The sequence below is a fragment of the Artemia sp. Qi Xiang Cuo genome, chromosome 7 (assembly GCF_049724085.1).
Source record: "Artemia sp. Qi Xiang Cuo chromosome 7, ASM4972408v1, whole genome shotgun sequence".
Lineage (NCBI taxonomy): Eukaryota > Metazoa > Arthropoda > Branchiopoda > Anostraca > Artemiidae > Artemia > Artemia sp. Qi Xiang Cuo.
In genome coordinates this window covers 55,018,405-55,035,967 of record NC_142800.1, presented here as the reverse complement: position 1 = coordinate 55,035,967, position 17,563 = coordinate 55,018,405, and the positions used below count along the sequence as shown (strand labels likewise).

The window sequence follows — 17,563 nt, the reverse complement described above, 5'->3', positions numbered from 1 at the left end:
TTTGCCCTGAGGGCTGTGGGTGGGAGGATGTCAAACTCACAGACATAATATCCACGCAATTCAAATACGCTGAACAAAATAGTTATCTCAAAATTTTGATTGGATGTGTTTGGGAAATAATGGGCGTGGGAGGGGGAGGTCTGGGTGCCCTCCAATCACTTTTGACTGTTAAAAAGGACACTAGCCCTTTCAATTTCCAATCGAATGAGCTGCTTTTGAATTTTCTAAAACAGCTATTTCTATACGAAGTGCCCTGGTCTAAAAGAAAAAAAAAAATAATACATTGTGTGCACGTCGTTCTTTATTTAGGCAGCGCTATTGTGCTGCCTATGATGTATCTTCTGCATGGTACATAGACGGGTCGTTTTTGCTGTATTTAAGGGGTGACTGGGGGGTTTGTGTGTTGAATTTATCAAAATTGAAAAACCAGGTGGATTATATGAATGTTATAGGATGTCAGAAATTTCTTAATGTTTCGGGGACCAGGGCCCAGAGATCCTTCATTGGTAAGTATTTGTCTTCTTATTCATTTCTTCAATTCTGTCTTCAATTCTTATTCATCGTCTACGATGAATAAGAATCTTGTTTATAATTTCAAAAAGTATGTTTTGCTTTCTTTAAGAGACTCCAGTAAAAGTGTTTATATATATATATATATATATATATATATATATATATATATATATATATATATATATATATATATATATATATATATATATATATATATATATATATATATATATATAGGCCCCTTAAAAAGAAGAAAAATCGCCCAGACACTGTTAGAAATGATGATTTCAGGGGTCATTTGGTCTCAGGTTTATTCTCAAGAGAACCTCCTCTTTAAATTATCGCTGTTTATTTACTAAAACAACACAAAACAATAGACATTTCACAAACTTCCAGATGTCTCAAAAGTGGAGTGGCTCGGAATTACTGCACAAGAGGTTCACGATTTAACTGCCCTTTGTCTTGAAAATATCACGAAAATTTCGTTTTTGGGTGAATTTATTTGAATTATTAGCCGGAAATACGTAATAAAACACAAAGCTTCACTCTAAAATGTCAGTTTCTAGCCATGGCTTCGTATCCTAAAAAGAATTTTACTTTTAAATCGCTGCATGATTTAATTTTTTGTTTGCCTGTTGGTTTCTGTGTGATTGTGTTTAATTCCAGATTTATAATGAGTCATTAGTCAAGCGTTTGGTCAAAAGTAACTTGATCGTTGAAATTACATCTATTTAATGCCAAATTATACAAAAGTAGATTCTTCCAAGGTTTTGTGGCGGCTCTATCAACGAAAGATGGCTACAAAATATTTCGTAGAAAGTTTTTGACTGACAGCAATTATAGGTGTTCTCTGCGGAGATCCATCATAAGATAGAAAGAGAAGACAAAGAATTTTGTTCTAATTTTGGATAATGAGGAATCTATTATGTCAGAAAGAAAATGAAGCAACAATTGGAAGAAGGGAGGTCAAAAAGCAAATTATTCAAAATCTTGAAACGCAGCTTTCACCACACAATCTCCTACAACCCAAACTTCTATATATCTTTGGTGTAATACATCTCAGTTTTTTCCACTTACGGTAATGGAAATAGAAGCAGTGAAGAAAATTGTAAGAAAATAATTTTTTTTTAATTTGACCTCTATCAGTTGAAACTTCTTACTTCCTGAAAAGATTATGTTAAAATAAATCTTTGAATTAGGGTTGGCGTTTAATAAACGTTTACCTTCAGAGCAAGTACTTGATGCATGCCGTCCTCAAGGTCAAATTTCTTACTACTTCAAACTTTCTCATCCATCTCAAGACCATATCGTGAAAAACAGAACTACAGGGTCCTAAAGGAAACAGAACTTCGTCTGCTAAAGGACAGCAATTAAGCTGAATTCGAGTCAGGGGTGCCAGTTCATGAAAACTTGGGGGGGGGGGGTAAATATTTTTACACGATTTTTAATGAAGATACACAACATGTATTTTTTTCAAATCCAGCCCCCCTTCCCCCAAATAGTGCCCCTAATTTGAGTGGAAGTGTGCGAAAAGAGGAATCATGGCTTTGGCGGAAAATTGGATTTTTTACTTGAATTATTTAAAAAAAATACTTGTCCAGGGAAACATCCATATACAACGTTGAATAGTTTAAATGATCTTTAACACAGACACTAGTAGCAAATTGCAAAATTCTCGGAATAACCCCAGGCCACTCTAGCCCTTAGCTAGACAATATAGATAAATATTTATTGCAGAAAAGCCACAGAGTCATGGCTACAAAGAACATAGTATTCTGAACACATAAATGAACAATTCAACAACGTAAACAAAACAAGTCTAAAAAAAAGCAAACACACACACAACTTACACACATACAACGATACTTCAAGGACTCTATAGCTTCACAATTCGTCTCCAAATTCAAATTACAATCAGTCAAAAGTATCAGGTACTTTGTTTCAGAAACTTGATTAATTACAAAACCATTAAACAAATATTTTTCAATAAGTTAGTAAAAACACTAGTATGCATTAAAAACAAATAATTGCTTGTGGGATCATTTAGAATCATTTCCAATTTTGTTATTGCTGCGTAGTCTGCAAATTTTAATGTCCTTATACCAGGAAAAATAGAATCTTGATCACCATGCTCAAGAGCCAAGAATTAATAGTGGTTCCAAAAAGATCCCTATGAGAGACCGCAATATGCATGGGGTGCACCACTGTGTCATGATAGTGTCATGAATCATAACTTCCTTCGATCTTTCGATCAAACACGAATAAAGCCAACGAAATTAATTATTCTTAACACACAAATCTCTAAGCCTACATAACAGCAATTAAAAATCTACCTTGTGGAAAGCTTTTTTAAAATTAATAAAAAAAAAATTAAAAAATTTTCCGCTCTCTAAGGCGTATATTATCAAGTAAGCGGTGCATAGTAGGGCTTGCTGAGTGACCTTTTCTAAAGCCAAACTCATCATTACATAATAGGCCCAGTAACTGAAGGTATTCGTACAGCTTTCTGTGCTTAATTTTCTTCGAAACTTTTGAACACATCGGAAGGACTGATATTAATCTTCAATGAGTCATTTGTTACTTGTTCCCACCCTTTGGCTGGGATATGACTCTTGTCTCGATCAGAGTATCTTGAAACTGGTCCTTTTCCATCCAAAGATTCATCAAAAATAAAAATACATGACAATAACATGCAATAAATATAAGTTAAAATTTGACAGTTTTTAAGAAATCACATCCCTTACATCTTGATTTTCCGGCCAAATATGGTGATATTATTGCAACAGAAAAGCTACTAAAGCACTCTTGCCTGAGCGCAAAACAAAATAAGAATAGACTTGGCGCCCCTTTTTTAAAGATTAAATAAAAGGAATTATGTTTTTTCAACTGAAAGTAAGGAGTAACGTCAAAACTTAAAACGGACAGAAATTATTACGTAGCCTATTTGAGGGGGCTTGTCCCATCCTCAAAACTCTTTACGCTAAAGCTCTTTACGCAATAGCTCCTTACGCTAAAGTTTGACTTTGTGTCCCAATTCTTCAGGAACGACTCCTGAGCCACAAGGACCGTTGGTACTCATGCATTATGCGGGCCTTTCGGGTTAACCGCTAAGAGTAGGCAATGATAAAACCTGTTTTGACGTGTTAACCGCTATAGAGTAGGCAATGATAGCGTGGTTTTTATTGCGTATACGATATTAAACTGTGTTTTTTGGGGGTTTGGGGGGGGGGAAGGTACCTAGGTTAGGTTACGTATTTAATATATGCAGTGCTTTACCCCCACCCCCCTAATGTGCAATTATATATAGCCCAAATTTGTTTCCAAACTATTATATATTCATCCTATTTTATTTCATTAGCATTAACCAAACTTGACTTTTTAGAAAGGTCCGCATAATGCAAGAGTACCGGACCGTTTAATTAGAATAATAAGCTTTTTTAAAAGTTCTAAAAAAATCAAAAATTTATGCGATGTAACCTATGCTTTTTGAATTACCGTAACCGAGTTGTTGGGAATGTCAATCTCATCGCTCAACCATCTTTTAAAACCGTCATGACATGCCTTGCTTAAAATTCTAGACAGATTTTTCTTCGAATTTCTTTTTTCTTTTTTCTGATAAGTAAATCCTAAGATTTACTTAGGATCAGGATTCACCTGCCCATCAGTTTTCCAGTCTATCATTAGCTTAACGATTCAGCCGATTTATGCACAGTAAACATTGAAATCGCAAATCATCCATAATTGATTAGTAATGTTTTGTGAGACACCCAGTCAAGTACAGCCACATATTAGCATACAGTGTGTAAACACGTTAAGTCATAATTCTGAATTTCTGAATACATTCATGAATTGATTCACCCAAGTGCTGTCAAACTAATTATTTAGAAATAATGCATCCATGTGAATCGACATTCCTGCAAGATTGTACCTAGTAACAAAGAGGATCTTCAACCGCAATTTTTAGTCACCAGATTTTTCGGGACATGGTGGTCACTTCTTTTTTTTCAAAGGTCTTCCGTTTTTGGTATTGTCGTCAGATCACGCATTATGGTTCTTCCACAGTACACCGAGAATCCTTTCACACTAGCATAACTTAATACATGCTAGCTTCAATTAGATTTTTTACCTTTCTTTAAATTTCTTTTATGTAATGCCCCTAAAAGATGCGATGCCATTGTTTGATCCTGCTCAAATTCACAGAAAATTACCAATATATTTTACGTGTCTGATGCGAGGGGGCACCAATTTCGGCCACCCGGTGTACATCACAGAACACAACGTGTGCCGCACAGTACCACCACGGAAGTCACGCACCTCCTGTTATACGTAAATTCTCAGTCTGATGTTGTATCTACGTCATCATCATCTTCTAAGTAATTCTTCTGCTACTGGGAACTTTTGGAAAGTTCTATTCCGCCACGAAACTCTTTTATGGAACTTTTACTTTTACTGGAAGATTTTTCTTTTTTTTTCTTTCTTGGAATGAGAGCTAATTTGCCTTAAAGCATACAATACCATGTTAGACCAACATCATTATCTTCTAAGGAATTTTTCTGATATTCAGAGCTTTTGGAAAGTTCTATTGCACCACGAAACAAACCTTCAGCTTGAGCTTTTTACCGGATTTTTTTCTCTTTTCTTGGAACGGGAGCTAATTTGCTTGGGGAGGTGTGACAAGGGTGCCAAATGAGCAAAATATTGGGGGGGGGGGGGTCAATTTGACAAGGGTGCGAATAATTGACCAAATTGACAAATTTATTTCAAAACAAGAGCAAAAAACAGAAAAAACAAGGAATAAGCGCCAGAAAAAATCTTGAGGGGGGGGGGTGGTCCCCACCCCCTGGATCCGCCTGTGCTTAGTAGCATACAACAAAACATTATTTTGTTATTATCATATCAGCCAGACACCATTAGTCATTACCAATAAACTTTTGGAGTTAGTCATTAGTTTTGTAATGGTTGATGTTTTTCTTGCATTTATGCGCAGTTGTTTTTTGGCTGAAGATGAAGCCAATACTTCGACAAATAAGTACTACCGCCGCGGAATTCTCATAAACCTTGCCCATAGTTTTTGTTCATGTAGCGGGTAGTCTGAGCACAAACATTCTCTTTTTTAAAGTAATTGTTGTATCATACCCTTTGAATTCGGTTGTACCGTCGGTGTTGCCACTTCTACATATTTATCCATAGGTCTACGGAACTAACACAAGCAATCAACTTAGAGAGGGGCTTCAGGAATTTTACTGGGCTCTTCTTCTATATTAGGTTGGGAGCAGGGGCAAGGTGACTCTAAATTCTCTTTTGAAAGAAGATGCATTTTCCTTAGATCATTTCGAAAGAGTATATACAACTTTTCTTTTTTTTGTGCATGCTGTCTGATAGGCTCTTTGGTTAGTAGAAACATTAGAAAGTTTAACCTTGAACTTGTAACTAGTCACTAGATGGAAGTAGATTTTTGAATATTAACGACATAAATAATGGCCAGAGATGTTTAAATCTATTATCCATATTACAACTTCTTGATTGAGTCTGAGAAAAAACATGGCGGGTACGCCATTATCATTCAAAACAAAATGTTTTCGTTGTGTGTTGTGGCCTGAAAGGAAAACCATCCTACTGTAAAGAAACAATGATGCAAGAATTTCATTGGATGCTCTAACAAAAACAGTTAAAACCATTGAGCCAATTTGATTAACAAATAGCTTAATAGACATGGCTGAATTGACGTAGTATCACTGAAGATTTTGAAAAACAAATAAATAACAAGCACCTCAAAGCAACCCACAGAACGAGAAGCTTACTTTTTAAACATAACATTCGTTCAAAATAAATGTCTGTACAGCAAACTGTTAATAAGCGGTATGTAAAGAGCAACTTATATAAGCATTAACCCAAACTCTAAAAAAGGGCAGTTGGACGACAATATATGCATCAAAACTTTGTTTGCTGGTTCCGAATATACAAAATATATTGAGCTTTAGGCTACCCTTCAACAGTTAATAGGATTATTACCTATCAATAGTTATCTAGAAAAAACATCAAAGACAGCTCCAAGAAAGGCCCGATGTTGATGGAATTTACATCGCCAGAATCAGCATTTCTAACAACCGTAGAGTGGAGGTTTCTCTCTTCTAACAAAAATGAAGAATTCAGTTCTTTCTCCGTGAAGGAAAATTAAGTAGTCGTGCCAATGTATTATTAATGTTTAGTTATTTCCCAGGCGTGGTTATAGTCGAATCAGTGGAGGTGAAATATTGAGAGAAGACTCAGTCGAACGGAAATTTAAATTTACTGTGCCTTTTGAAGTAACACCTAGGGATCACGAAGCTGCAAAGTGTCCATACTGAAAAGTTGCATAATAAGTGTTAGTGGAGGTCGTCGGAGGACTGTTTTTTGGGGGGGGGGGGGGGCATGACACCTCAAAAAGCGCCTTTTAAAGCCCATATTTTTAGAAGATTTTTTAGAGGCTTATCAGACAAATATGGAGGAGGTGCCATAACCTCTCTTTACTTGGAGGAAGAAATTTTGACTAAATGTAACACGGGGACTTAGGGGGTGACAGCTCCCTTCCCATTATGGGAATATGTTTGAGTAAAATAAAATCTATACTCATTACTTATCTGTATAATGGTAGGAGGTTTGGGGTATTTGCCAAAGAGCAAGATTTGTTAAGAGTTCTCTTCCTCCCGCAAAATTTAAAAATTTTAGCATCAATTTTCAAAACAATATTATTTTATTTCTATTTATTTATATGAAAACCTGTCCTACAAAAAAGGCACAGAAAGAGTTGACAAAAAAAAAAGAACAAAAGAAAAGAAGATAGTACAAAACTCACAGTAATTGTCATTAATGAAGACAAAGACAATAATAACCAAAACACAATCATTTCAAACGAAGAAAAACAGAATAGAACTACCAAGTTAGAATTGAAGACCAAGAATAGCTTAGCTTCAATGACTGGGTATTGGCTTGTGCGATTTTGCATACATTTTTTTCCAATGTGCACGTAAATAGGCAGAGCTAGAAAATTGAAAAGCTTCAAAAGTAGACAGTGGTGGTTGAAACATAGTCTACATTTAACAAATGATGCTTAGGCCCAGCATGACGCTCAATGTGAGCTAATAAAAGATTCCGAGTACGCCTTCTTGGGCATCCTTCGATGTGATAGACTGGTTTGATACTGCTATTTCCGAAAGGACCATTTTTTCGAGGCTTCCAGTTGAAACAAATACAATTTCAAACTTTACTGTGTTAGGTTCATTACCAAGTTTTGGATACTCAGATCATAGCAAGGCAAAGATTTGACAAATACGCTCGATACTTATACTCGGGTTCAAAATGTCCATGGCAAAACAAACTAGCGACAAGTTAAGAATAGCAAGGATAAAAGAAGCAGGAGCAACTGACTGAGTACTACGAACTACAGTACAAAAAAGCAGTATGGAAAGAGAAACGGTACTTTGGTCGGTAGCTTTCACAATATCAACAAGAATGTCAGACTGTAATACGTGAATAAAGGTAGGCCAGACATTTGAGGGAGCTCGGAGCTATCAGTTTAAGAAGAGGCATGAAGCTTCAGCCTAACTTAGAGGTTAGAATGCAGGTCTTGTAGGATATCATAAGAGCGGCCTACCCTATGTTTTGCTACAAGTAGCGTAGTGGCATGAATCAGCGATTGGGAGAGTGCGTACATCGCGGTCATTAAGGACGAGTGTCTTTGACATCAATAAGTGCCTGAAAGTACGTAGTGTGTGGTAAAGCTGAGGGAAAGTTGAATATGGATCGTTATAGCAGGACACAACACTTTGAATTTAGATTATCGATAAAAACAATTTGAAGAGCTGCAAAAATTAGTACCCGTTGTTATAAGCAGGGACGTCCCAAGGGGGGGGGCCCCCCCCCCCCACTTTTTGGCATTCGGCAGAAATTTTGCAAAATCGGCCGAAACTTAGAAAAATTCTTGATTTCTGCAGAAAATTCGGCATAAATCAGGTAGCGATTCGGTAAAATTACGAAGACCACCCCCCCCCAAATGAAATGAGCCTCGGGACGCTCCTGGTTATAAGACACAAGGATGAACACTGGATGTACAGATAGATATCCTATTGATAAAAAAGGTATAATCCCTCGAATGACCATCAATTGCCTCGTAAGAGAAACATGATTAACCAGCAGCTCAAAACGATAAGGTTTATGAGGTGCATTCAAGTTATCAACGCCAAAGGATCTAAAACTTTAAACCTAGCTTGCACAACTGAGTCAGCTAAACAAATTGTCAAGAGTACAACTTCTTAGGTACTTTTTCACTTTTTTTTTTATATGTACCTTTTTCTATATGAATTTGTTCACGCTGCACTTTTTTTCTCCGGTGATTTTATTATTTTCAGGACAGTTTTATGCAAAACTTAGCTTCAAATGCGTGGAGAGGTGCAAGCTGAGCAGGATTTCTCCTTGTATTTAGGGTACCTCTCAATATGATATCAAAAAACTGACAAGGGAAATTACATATCAAACAAATTCTTTATTCTATTTTTGGCTATTGCTTATGTGAAAGCATGCTAGACTCTAAAAATTTTGTCAGTTGGCAATTGCAAGTGTCTTGTTTAATAATTGCCCTTCAAAACATTTGAACTGAAAATGTTATTGCTTAAAGTAAATACAACTTTCATTCTCGAACTATTGTAATAAAAAAGCTACACTTTTTTCAAATTGCCATGTTATATCAGTCAGCTCTGGATCATCGCTGAAAACTTGTTTTTGACGATACGTCGTTGAATCTGTTGTGAATTATCCTTGATGCATATTTTCTTCTATGTATATTCAATCAGAGAAGTAAATATGGACCCTCTAAGGGTCCCTTCGAAAGAAGCAATAAATTGCAACGTGTTAGAAAAAGTCTTCGAAACTTTAGGCTTTCGAAAGAGTAGGACTGTTTTGTCTAGACCTAGAGGCTAGAAAATATATTTGGGAGTAGCGAATAAATCAAGGTATTATAAATGTTTTGAAACTCAGGTTAGGTCTACATGAGAAAAGTATTGTGTTGATTTTTAATCATACAAAAATTTTAAATTGTTAGTGGCTCTTTCTAAGTCAAGTTTGTATTCTGCAATAATTTGGCACTTGCGGTAGGTGCACAACATTCCGTTACTCTCAATGCAATGTAGTCAAATTTCGCGGTTAGGCTACTTATGCTAAATTAAGGTAAAGCCTGGATGCATTAAAGTGACCCTGATTAGAGACGCAGAGGAAAAGGAAAATTCATATGTTGACTATTAAATCCAAAGCGACAGGTATATACGGAGAAATTTATTTCATGGGGTATATTTAAAAATAGCTTTGGGTACTTACGTGTTATCCCGACCACACTTAAGAAGTGAAGTTAGGTTAATCCTAATGAAATATACCTAAATATGATGAACACATAATACTTGCCCAGAACGCATTATATTAAATACCTAACCTAACCAACCCTATATATTAAATATTTAATTAAAATATACCTGCATAGTAGTTTATCTCAATAAGGCTAAGCTGATTATCTGAGAGTGCACACAGGAAAGCCGGTTTTAAAAGATCAAATAGACCAAACTTCTTGAGCGTGGTCGAGATAACACGTAAGAACCTAGCTTTGTTATACAGAGGGAAAAGATTACTTATATGAAAGCTATTGAACAACATTGTAAGAATAGTGAGATTCCGAGACCCCCCCCCCCACCCGTTTCACTGTGTATGTGACTCTACAAATGTACAATATGATATTTGATTTTTCACCAAGGTCTCAAAGAGGGCTACTACGCCTGTGTAACATGGGGCAATGTCAAAGTCAATTTCCTCGGCCAGGATTTTCATTTATTGCACAGAATCATTATTTTCACCCCGGAGAAAAAAACATCTTCGGTGATACGAATACCTGTCCATAAAGACATTTTTTTCTATCAGATGAAGGAATGTGAACTGCCGAGGTGAAATTCGAATCCTTTCAAAAATGCTCTTAAACAATTATTTTAGTACTTACTCCATAATCCAGGGTCTCTTGTTTTTGGTAAAGATTTCAATATAGGTCCAAACTAGGAACTAAAATCTACATGCTGGAAACCAAAGAATAAATTTTATTATTAGATAGTTTACTAATTTACAAACTGGAATAATTTCAAGAAAGGACAATGAGGGAAAAAGTATACCTGCTTTAAGTTCAGAAGCGGATAGCGTGTATCAATTGTTTCGTCAGACTTCATACAGCAAAATAAAATAAAAGAATTGCGAAAGTCACGTTTGACTTTACCTCTTTAATACTCGTATTCTTTTAGGCACCCGAGCTCAAAACTGCACCAAAAGTACCCCCTCGTATCCGTCCGTTGCAGGCAAAGAAACTATCTTCATCAATTCGACAGTTCAGTGTCTCAAGTACTGAAGAAAGTGATGATTCTCATTCTGTTTCATCAGATGGAAAGCCTGTGCTCCCACAGAAAGTTTCTTCTGCTCGTTCTTCTGTAAGTAACATTCCGATCATTTCATGTTCTGATTTATTGATATCAAAATCGATTTATCAGTAATGCTATTAAGTAAGTAAATTTTAACATTTACTATTAAGACTAGTTGAAATAACAGTTAGCATTCTTAAATCAGCTTCAAATGACGAGTCTTCATCACTTGACGGTTTTTCTTCAAACATGTTTTTAAATTTTCTGTTATTATGGAGCAGAGTTCGTTCTTTACTATGTTGCACCCACCCCCAATCGCGCGATAACAATGACTGTGTACGTGCCAGCTAAAGAATGTTGGAAACGTTTTTATAATTTTAGGACTAAAGAATTTTTGACAAAAATGGTCTTAGGGTGTTAAAAAAAGAATCCGTTTACTTTCCTTTTAAAATTTCTCTTAACAATTAAATTATTTACAAAAAAGCAAACTTTTGACATTCAAACCTCGTCACAACTATAGTAGATTTGACTGCAGTCAAGTCAACTATCCTAGCTCAGGGTCCAAATAGACTCTAAGGTGAAGTAACTGAAATCCCTTTTACATTTCAGCGAAGCGGAAGTGTTGCATCCAGTGCAAGTTCAGTGTCAAGTCGCCGTCCAACTCTGAGTGCAACACGGAACGACCTAGTCCCTTGTGGCGTTTGTGGTCGGAACTTTGCTCCAGACCGAGTTGAAAAACATCAATCTGTTTGTGCCACAACATCCAGGAAGAAAAGAAAGGTGAGTAAGGAATTGGGATATATTCGATAAAATTGGACTTTTATAATTCTTAATCTATCTTGTTGTGTTGACTTTATTTTAGAGGGGCTGATGAGTGAAAAGCACAAAATTTTGTTTTACTCGTTTCCAAGTAAAATGCTTGTGACGACTTCCAAAAGGATTACCGGGAACCTTTTAAACAGCTTTTACACTTATTTTTGCAGCTTACTAGCTATCCCACTTGCATCTAGTTTTATGCTGAAATTTTATTCCCAACTAAAACTAATCCTGCAATAATGCCCTGTAACCAAGCACAACATAAAACGAAGGAAACAAAGAGACGGTAAAAGCTTTCTCGTTTAACACTCTGGTCCAGCTAATCTATTTTTCACCTTGTTCAACGATGTACCTTGTTACAAGGTTGATGCTTATATTGACGGTTTGACAATTTTTTTTTACCTTTTACTCAATATTCCTCAAGCTACAAGACCAATGGTGCTACTAATAACCATCAATATAAACAGTACTTGGCATGGTCATATACAGTGTATATGTATATTATACACCGATTTATTAAAGGATAAAACTTTCTGAGGGAACTTTCATATCATAATAACATCTTAAGTAATGAAAAAAAATATAATATTATGCTATTTCTAAACTCTATTTGGTCAATAGACATAAATGAATGGGAAAATTCATTTTTGATTTTCCGAGTAATTTTTCTCATTCTTCGCGGAGTTGTCAATCTTTTTTGAAAGTATGATACTCCCAAGGTACTTCCCTGTTTCTTTTGGTCAAAAATCATAAAAATTGAAGTTTGAACGCTTTAGGTTTAGGGGAGAGTTTGTCTGTTGGGGTTTAAACTTCCGAAATTATACTAAATCAGGTTTTTTCTTACTTTTATTTCGAAATGGTGAAAAAAATTCCTCTTCTGAGGATTTTTCATAATATATAAACTTTATTATTTCCTTAAGTTTACTACTACAAAGAATTCTATTTAAAAAAGGCTTATTAAGAAATTCTCTTTCTCAAAGATATTCCTGAATACAAATTCTTTATAAATGGCAATATTGATATCAAAATCAGCAGAGAAATTAGACCTTTTTACTAAGCAGAAAAAAAAAACACGAAAATATGAACAAGAAAAAAAATAAATACAATTTCGAAGCCAGTCACTGAAAAATTGTCTACTAAAGTTATATAATTTTTTTTTTAATTTTATTTGGGACTAGAAGGAATTAAAAAAAAAAAAAAAAAAAAAAAAAAAAAAAAAAAAAAAAAAAAAAGAAAAGCTAGTGTCCACAATATTTTTCTAACGAAAAAGAAATTCGAGTCATTCAAGATCAATACCTTCGATGTGAGCTATTTCCTTTTATAAAAAAAGAGGACGAAGGAAAAAGCTAAGTCTAACTTGCTATGCATCCAATTTGGACACCTCATAAGCTGTTGTCGCAAGAAACGACAGAATTGAGTTCTTTTTTAAGGTCTTTTCTTCATTGAAAAGAAAAAACGGCGGCTCCCTTTTTTATGGTAACTTCAAAATTAATACATTTTCTTCAGATTTTTATTCAAACATTATTTTTATCTTAATTAATAGGAAAAGATGAAATTACCTAGAACTTGTTACTCCTTTTTATTATTGTCGCCGATTATTATGCGATTCCAATTGCTTCGAATTAGTATGAGCAAAACGAAAGAGTGACCCAAGTCATTTAGACATGCCCTCAAGATTGTCCGAGACCCCGCCTTAGTTTTACTAAACAACCCAAAAGGGTTTCAGACGAAGAGCGGATGACCCAAAGTAGCTAAGAGCAAGAAAATGACATGAAACATCTGTCATATTTTAGGAGGTGGCAACAGAAGAAGCTTTATGAAAGGTGAGACATTTAACAGCACACAAGTCAAAGGTGACTTTCCAATGGTTTGCAGTTTTTCTTCTGATTAAGCATGTACGATCCGTATACAGCAGGGATGCGAAACTACATTTCCTCCTAAAGGTTTTAGGGCATTAACAGTTTCTTAAGGGGTTTGCAGTTTCTAAAGGTTTATAGCATGGCTTGTTTTTTAAATAGCTTTTATTTTATTTATTTTAAGAATATATTTTTTGAGCTTGTTAGTATATGCAACGTGAAACATATTAAAGACATATTCAAACAGCTAATTTTCAAAACACTGATTTTCAGGTGTTTGATATTACTAAGATGCGAGTAAAAGGGACAGAGGCGGAAAGTTATGTACTTCGGAACAAGAAAAACGAACAGAAGCTACAGCAAAGACAAAATGCTCCGAAGGCTCAGGTAAGTGATTTTTATTTATTTATTAAATTTTAAAATCTTTCCAAAAAAAAGGGTTTCCAAGAAAATTAAAGAGCTAAACTAAACCGACGAGCAGAAATAAAATCACACAATGATTAAAACTTAACGCGGACGGAAATTACTATCAATGAATAAGTGAGTCCGAAAACGAACAGAAATTACAATGAATAACCAAGTGAAACTTAAAATGAACAGAAACTATCCCAAAAACGAGTAGGACCACCATCATATATTTGGCCTAGTGAGGCCTGGAATTTGGCCTAGTGAGTGGAACCTGGCAGTAGGAGTGCCGATTTTTAAGAAAGGGAATAGGAAACTACACGAAAATTATAAATGTATACAGTTAAGTAACACACTAGGAAAGCTAATGGCGAAAGTATTAGACAACAGACTTCGAAGTTGGCTCCAGAAAACTGAAAGGCTAGCCACGGAGCAGTCAGGAATCAGAGAGGGACATAGTACGATTGATCATATTTTTACATTAAAGTGTTTAGTTGATAAGTTTATGAATAAGGATGTAAAGTGTGAGTTGCTTTTTTGGATTTAAAAGGGGCATTTAGTACTGCAAATTGAGAACAATTAGTAAAGGATTGTATAAATATTGGGCTGCCATAACCACTTCGACGGAGTTTAATAAGTACATATGAAGTCAAAAAGTTTTTTATTGGAGTGGTAGAAAAGTTTTTATATGTAATATGTTCTAGAAAGGGGGTTGAACAAGCCTGCCCCCTATCGCCGTGGCTTTTTTCGATGTTTATTAATGGTTTTCCTGATTTTCTTAGGAACCTATGAGCCCTAATGGTGTCATTAGATATCTGTGAACTATGCATGCTGATGTTTGCAGATGACCTGGCACTAGTGTCAAAGTCTAGAGAGAATTCACAGCTCTTGTTGGATAGAACGAAGGATTATATAGATAGGAAACAACTAAGCCTGAATGTAAAGAAGTCGGTAGTTATTGTTTTTAGAAAAGGGGGTAAGATTACAAGTAGGGATAGAGTAAAATGGGAGGGAATAGATTTAGAATGTAGGGATGAGTTTACGCATTTAGGATGTAAGTATTCATCAAATGGTAAATTTGGAAAGCAGCTGAAGCTAAGTCTTGCTAAAGGAAAGTCCTGCGCCTGTACTGTGACTTCTAGCCAACTGGCGAACATGCAGAACCTGAAGATGCATAAGCAGATATTTCAGGTAAAGATTGAATCGGCTATGCATTATGGATCTGAAGTTTGGGGATGTACAGCTGGTGAGAGGATGGAGAAGATTCAGCTTCAGTATTTTAAGAGAGTTTTAGGTCTACATTTTTCAACGAATAGTTTAGTATTGAGAGGAGATCTAGGTTTGTTTTCTTTAAGAAGTGATAGGCTAGTAGGGATGATAAGATTATGGGAAAAATATTGATTACGTCCAGAGTAAGAATAAAAAAAGCAGCATGTTTAGGAGCTCCGAGGATCCCAAAGTGTGATAAATGACCCTTTGAAATAGATATGGTATTGGGAGATGGGGGATTTACAGAACTATGAACCGGTGGGCGCGGGATTGGATTAAAAGAAGGAGAAGTTGCAAGTAGGGTCAGGGAGAGGTGAAGGGACCATGAGATCCAGGTGTGGCATGCGCGAGTGAATGAGACCCGATCACTGGAGTTATATGCAAAGGCTAAGGAGCAGTGGGGAGAAGAATTGTATTTTAAGGCGGGGCTTCAAAACAAGCAACAAAAGTTGATTATTTGTGTTAGGTCAGATGGGTTACCACTAGGTGAGAGAAGGAAGTATCTGGGAGGGGTTAGGCAAGGTTCTGGTCCTTACTTCTGTCCCATGTGCGGGAAAGAGGAAGATCTGGTTCATTTTGTGGGGAAGTGTAGGAAATTAATAGATTTAAGGAAAGATATGGGAGGTATAAAGAGATTCGGAAGGTTCCTGACGATGGGTATAGAGCATAGAGAAAGGTTTTTTGAAGATTAGGAGCGAGGGTGATATTTCACCAGCCTAGATTATACTTTTGTGCCAATTTAAGCTTGTATTAAAGTGTCTTTGTTTTTGTGACCACGGCCCTTTCGGCTTTCGTGTCAGTAAATTATATTCTATTCTGTAAGCCTTCTAAAGACCGAAGCATCATTTGTACTTTACTGAGGACAATTCTTATTTCGAGGAGCGCGGCTTTTATCTTTCATAACATCAACAACATCGCAACAACAAAAAAGATATCTAAGGTTAATCAAGGTTTCTAAATAAGAGTGGTGCTATCTGCCCCCTTCTCTCTCTGTAAAAATCTTTGAATAGCTTGAATGTAATTTTTATCTTATTATAAACTTTCAACGTATAGTTTTTATTTGTCAAAACATCAATAACAAGAAAGAGAGAAAATCGCTGTAATTACCAAGATTCTGTAAAGAACTAATGAAGGTTACCCTACTGCCAGGACCGTCACTTATGGGGGGGGGGGTTGGGGGGACGCCCCCCTCCAATGTTTTTGGTCACTCGGTAAAAAAAGATTGATAAAATTGTGGCGCCTTCCGCCACGATTTTTCGGACGCCGCTAAAATTCTTTGTTCGGTTCAATAAAGACCACGAAAATGAATGATTTTACAGATGGTGCAAAATTTCTCTATTTGGTTAAATAATCAGCATTTAAATAGTGACATGATATGTACCGAAATCTAAATCTCGGTTGGTAAATGTAGCGGTTTTGCCGACTCGTGCAGTGATTTTACGTATTGTAATCGGAACGGACATTATGCTAATTATTTATATATATATATATATATACATATATATATATATATATATATATATATATATATATATATATATATATATATATATATATATATATATATATATATATATTCATCCCTGGATGTCTTAATAATTTTGAATTATTAACGTTAGAAAAGCGAAAATTTTTAAAATGTGTTAGCACTAATAATGCTCTGGCCTTTAGAAGGCCAGATCCTGTTCATTATAATTTCTGTTCGTTTAGCATTTCCTTTGATCATTGACAGCAATTTCTGTTCGCTTTAAGTCCGAATTATAATGTGACTTACTTTCTGCTCGTCTTTGATTTATTTTAGCTATTTAATTTTCTTTGAAAAACCTTTGACTCGAAAAAGTTTTATTTTAGTTTATTTCTGTAATTTTTGAATTGACAGTTTTTTATTGGTTAATATGTTTACAAAGCTTTCTTTCTGTTTTTTTTTTTTTTTGCTCAAGAGTTAAGATTGTCGGTTGCTATTGAAATTTTGGACAAAAAATTAGCAAAACGTTCTAATAACAGTTTGAATATAGAATTTTAGATGGGTAGGGAGGGAATGTTATTCAAATGGATTAATAATCTGCATAATGTTTGGCCTTTTATAGGGGCTAAGCCTTCCCGACTCCAAGTTGTCGTAGAAACTTCGGATGGCGATTCATTCCTTTGGAAATTGAAAGTTTAGTGCTCTTTTTAAGAGTCAGAAGAGTCGTAGCTCTTTATTGAAAACAATTTTCATTTCGGGCAGTATGTTTGCACTTTACTGGATTCACTAGTATTTTGTTGGGTTATCTATCAATGGGA

At 35.4% G+C, this 17,563-nt stretch overlaps 1 protein-coding gene across 1 annotated transcript in view; it reads left to right on the top strand.

Annotated features, from left to right (window-relative positions):
- The window catches only part of LOC148950453 (uncharacterized), a 94,161-nt gene that overhangs the window by 74,030 nt on the left and 2,568 nt on the right, over positions 1-17,563 (top strand). The window contains exons 5-7 of the mRNA XM_089091614.1: positions 10,821-11,003; positions 11,544-11,714; positions 13,880-13,993. Coding sequence (XP_088947740.1) covers positions 10,821-11,003; positions 11,544-11,714; positions 13,880-13,993 — 468 coding nt within the window. The remainder of the gene's footprint in view (positions 1-10,820; positions 11,004-11,543; positions 11,715-13,879; positions 13,994-17,563) is intronic.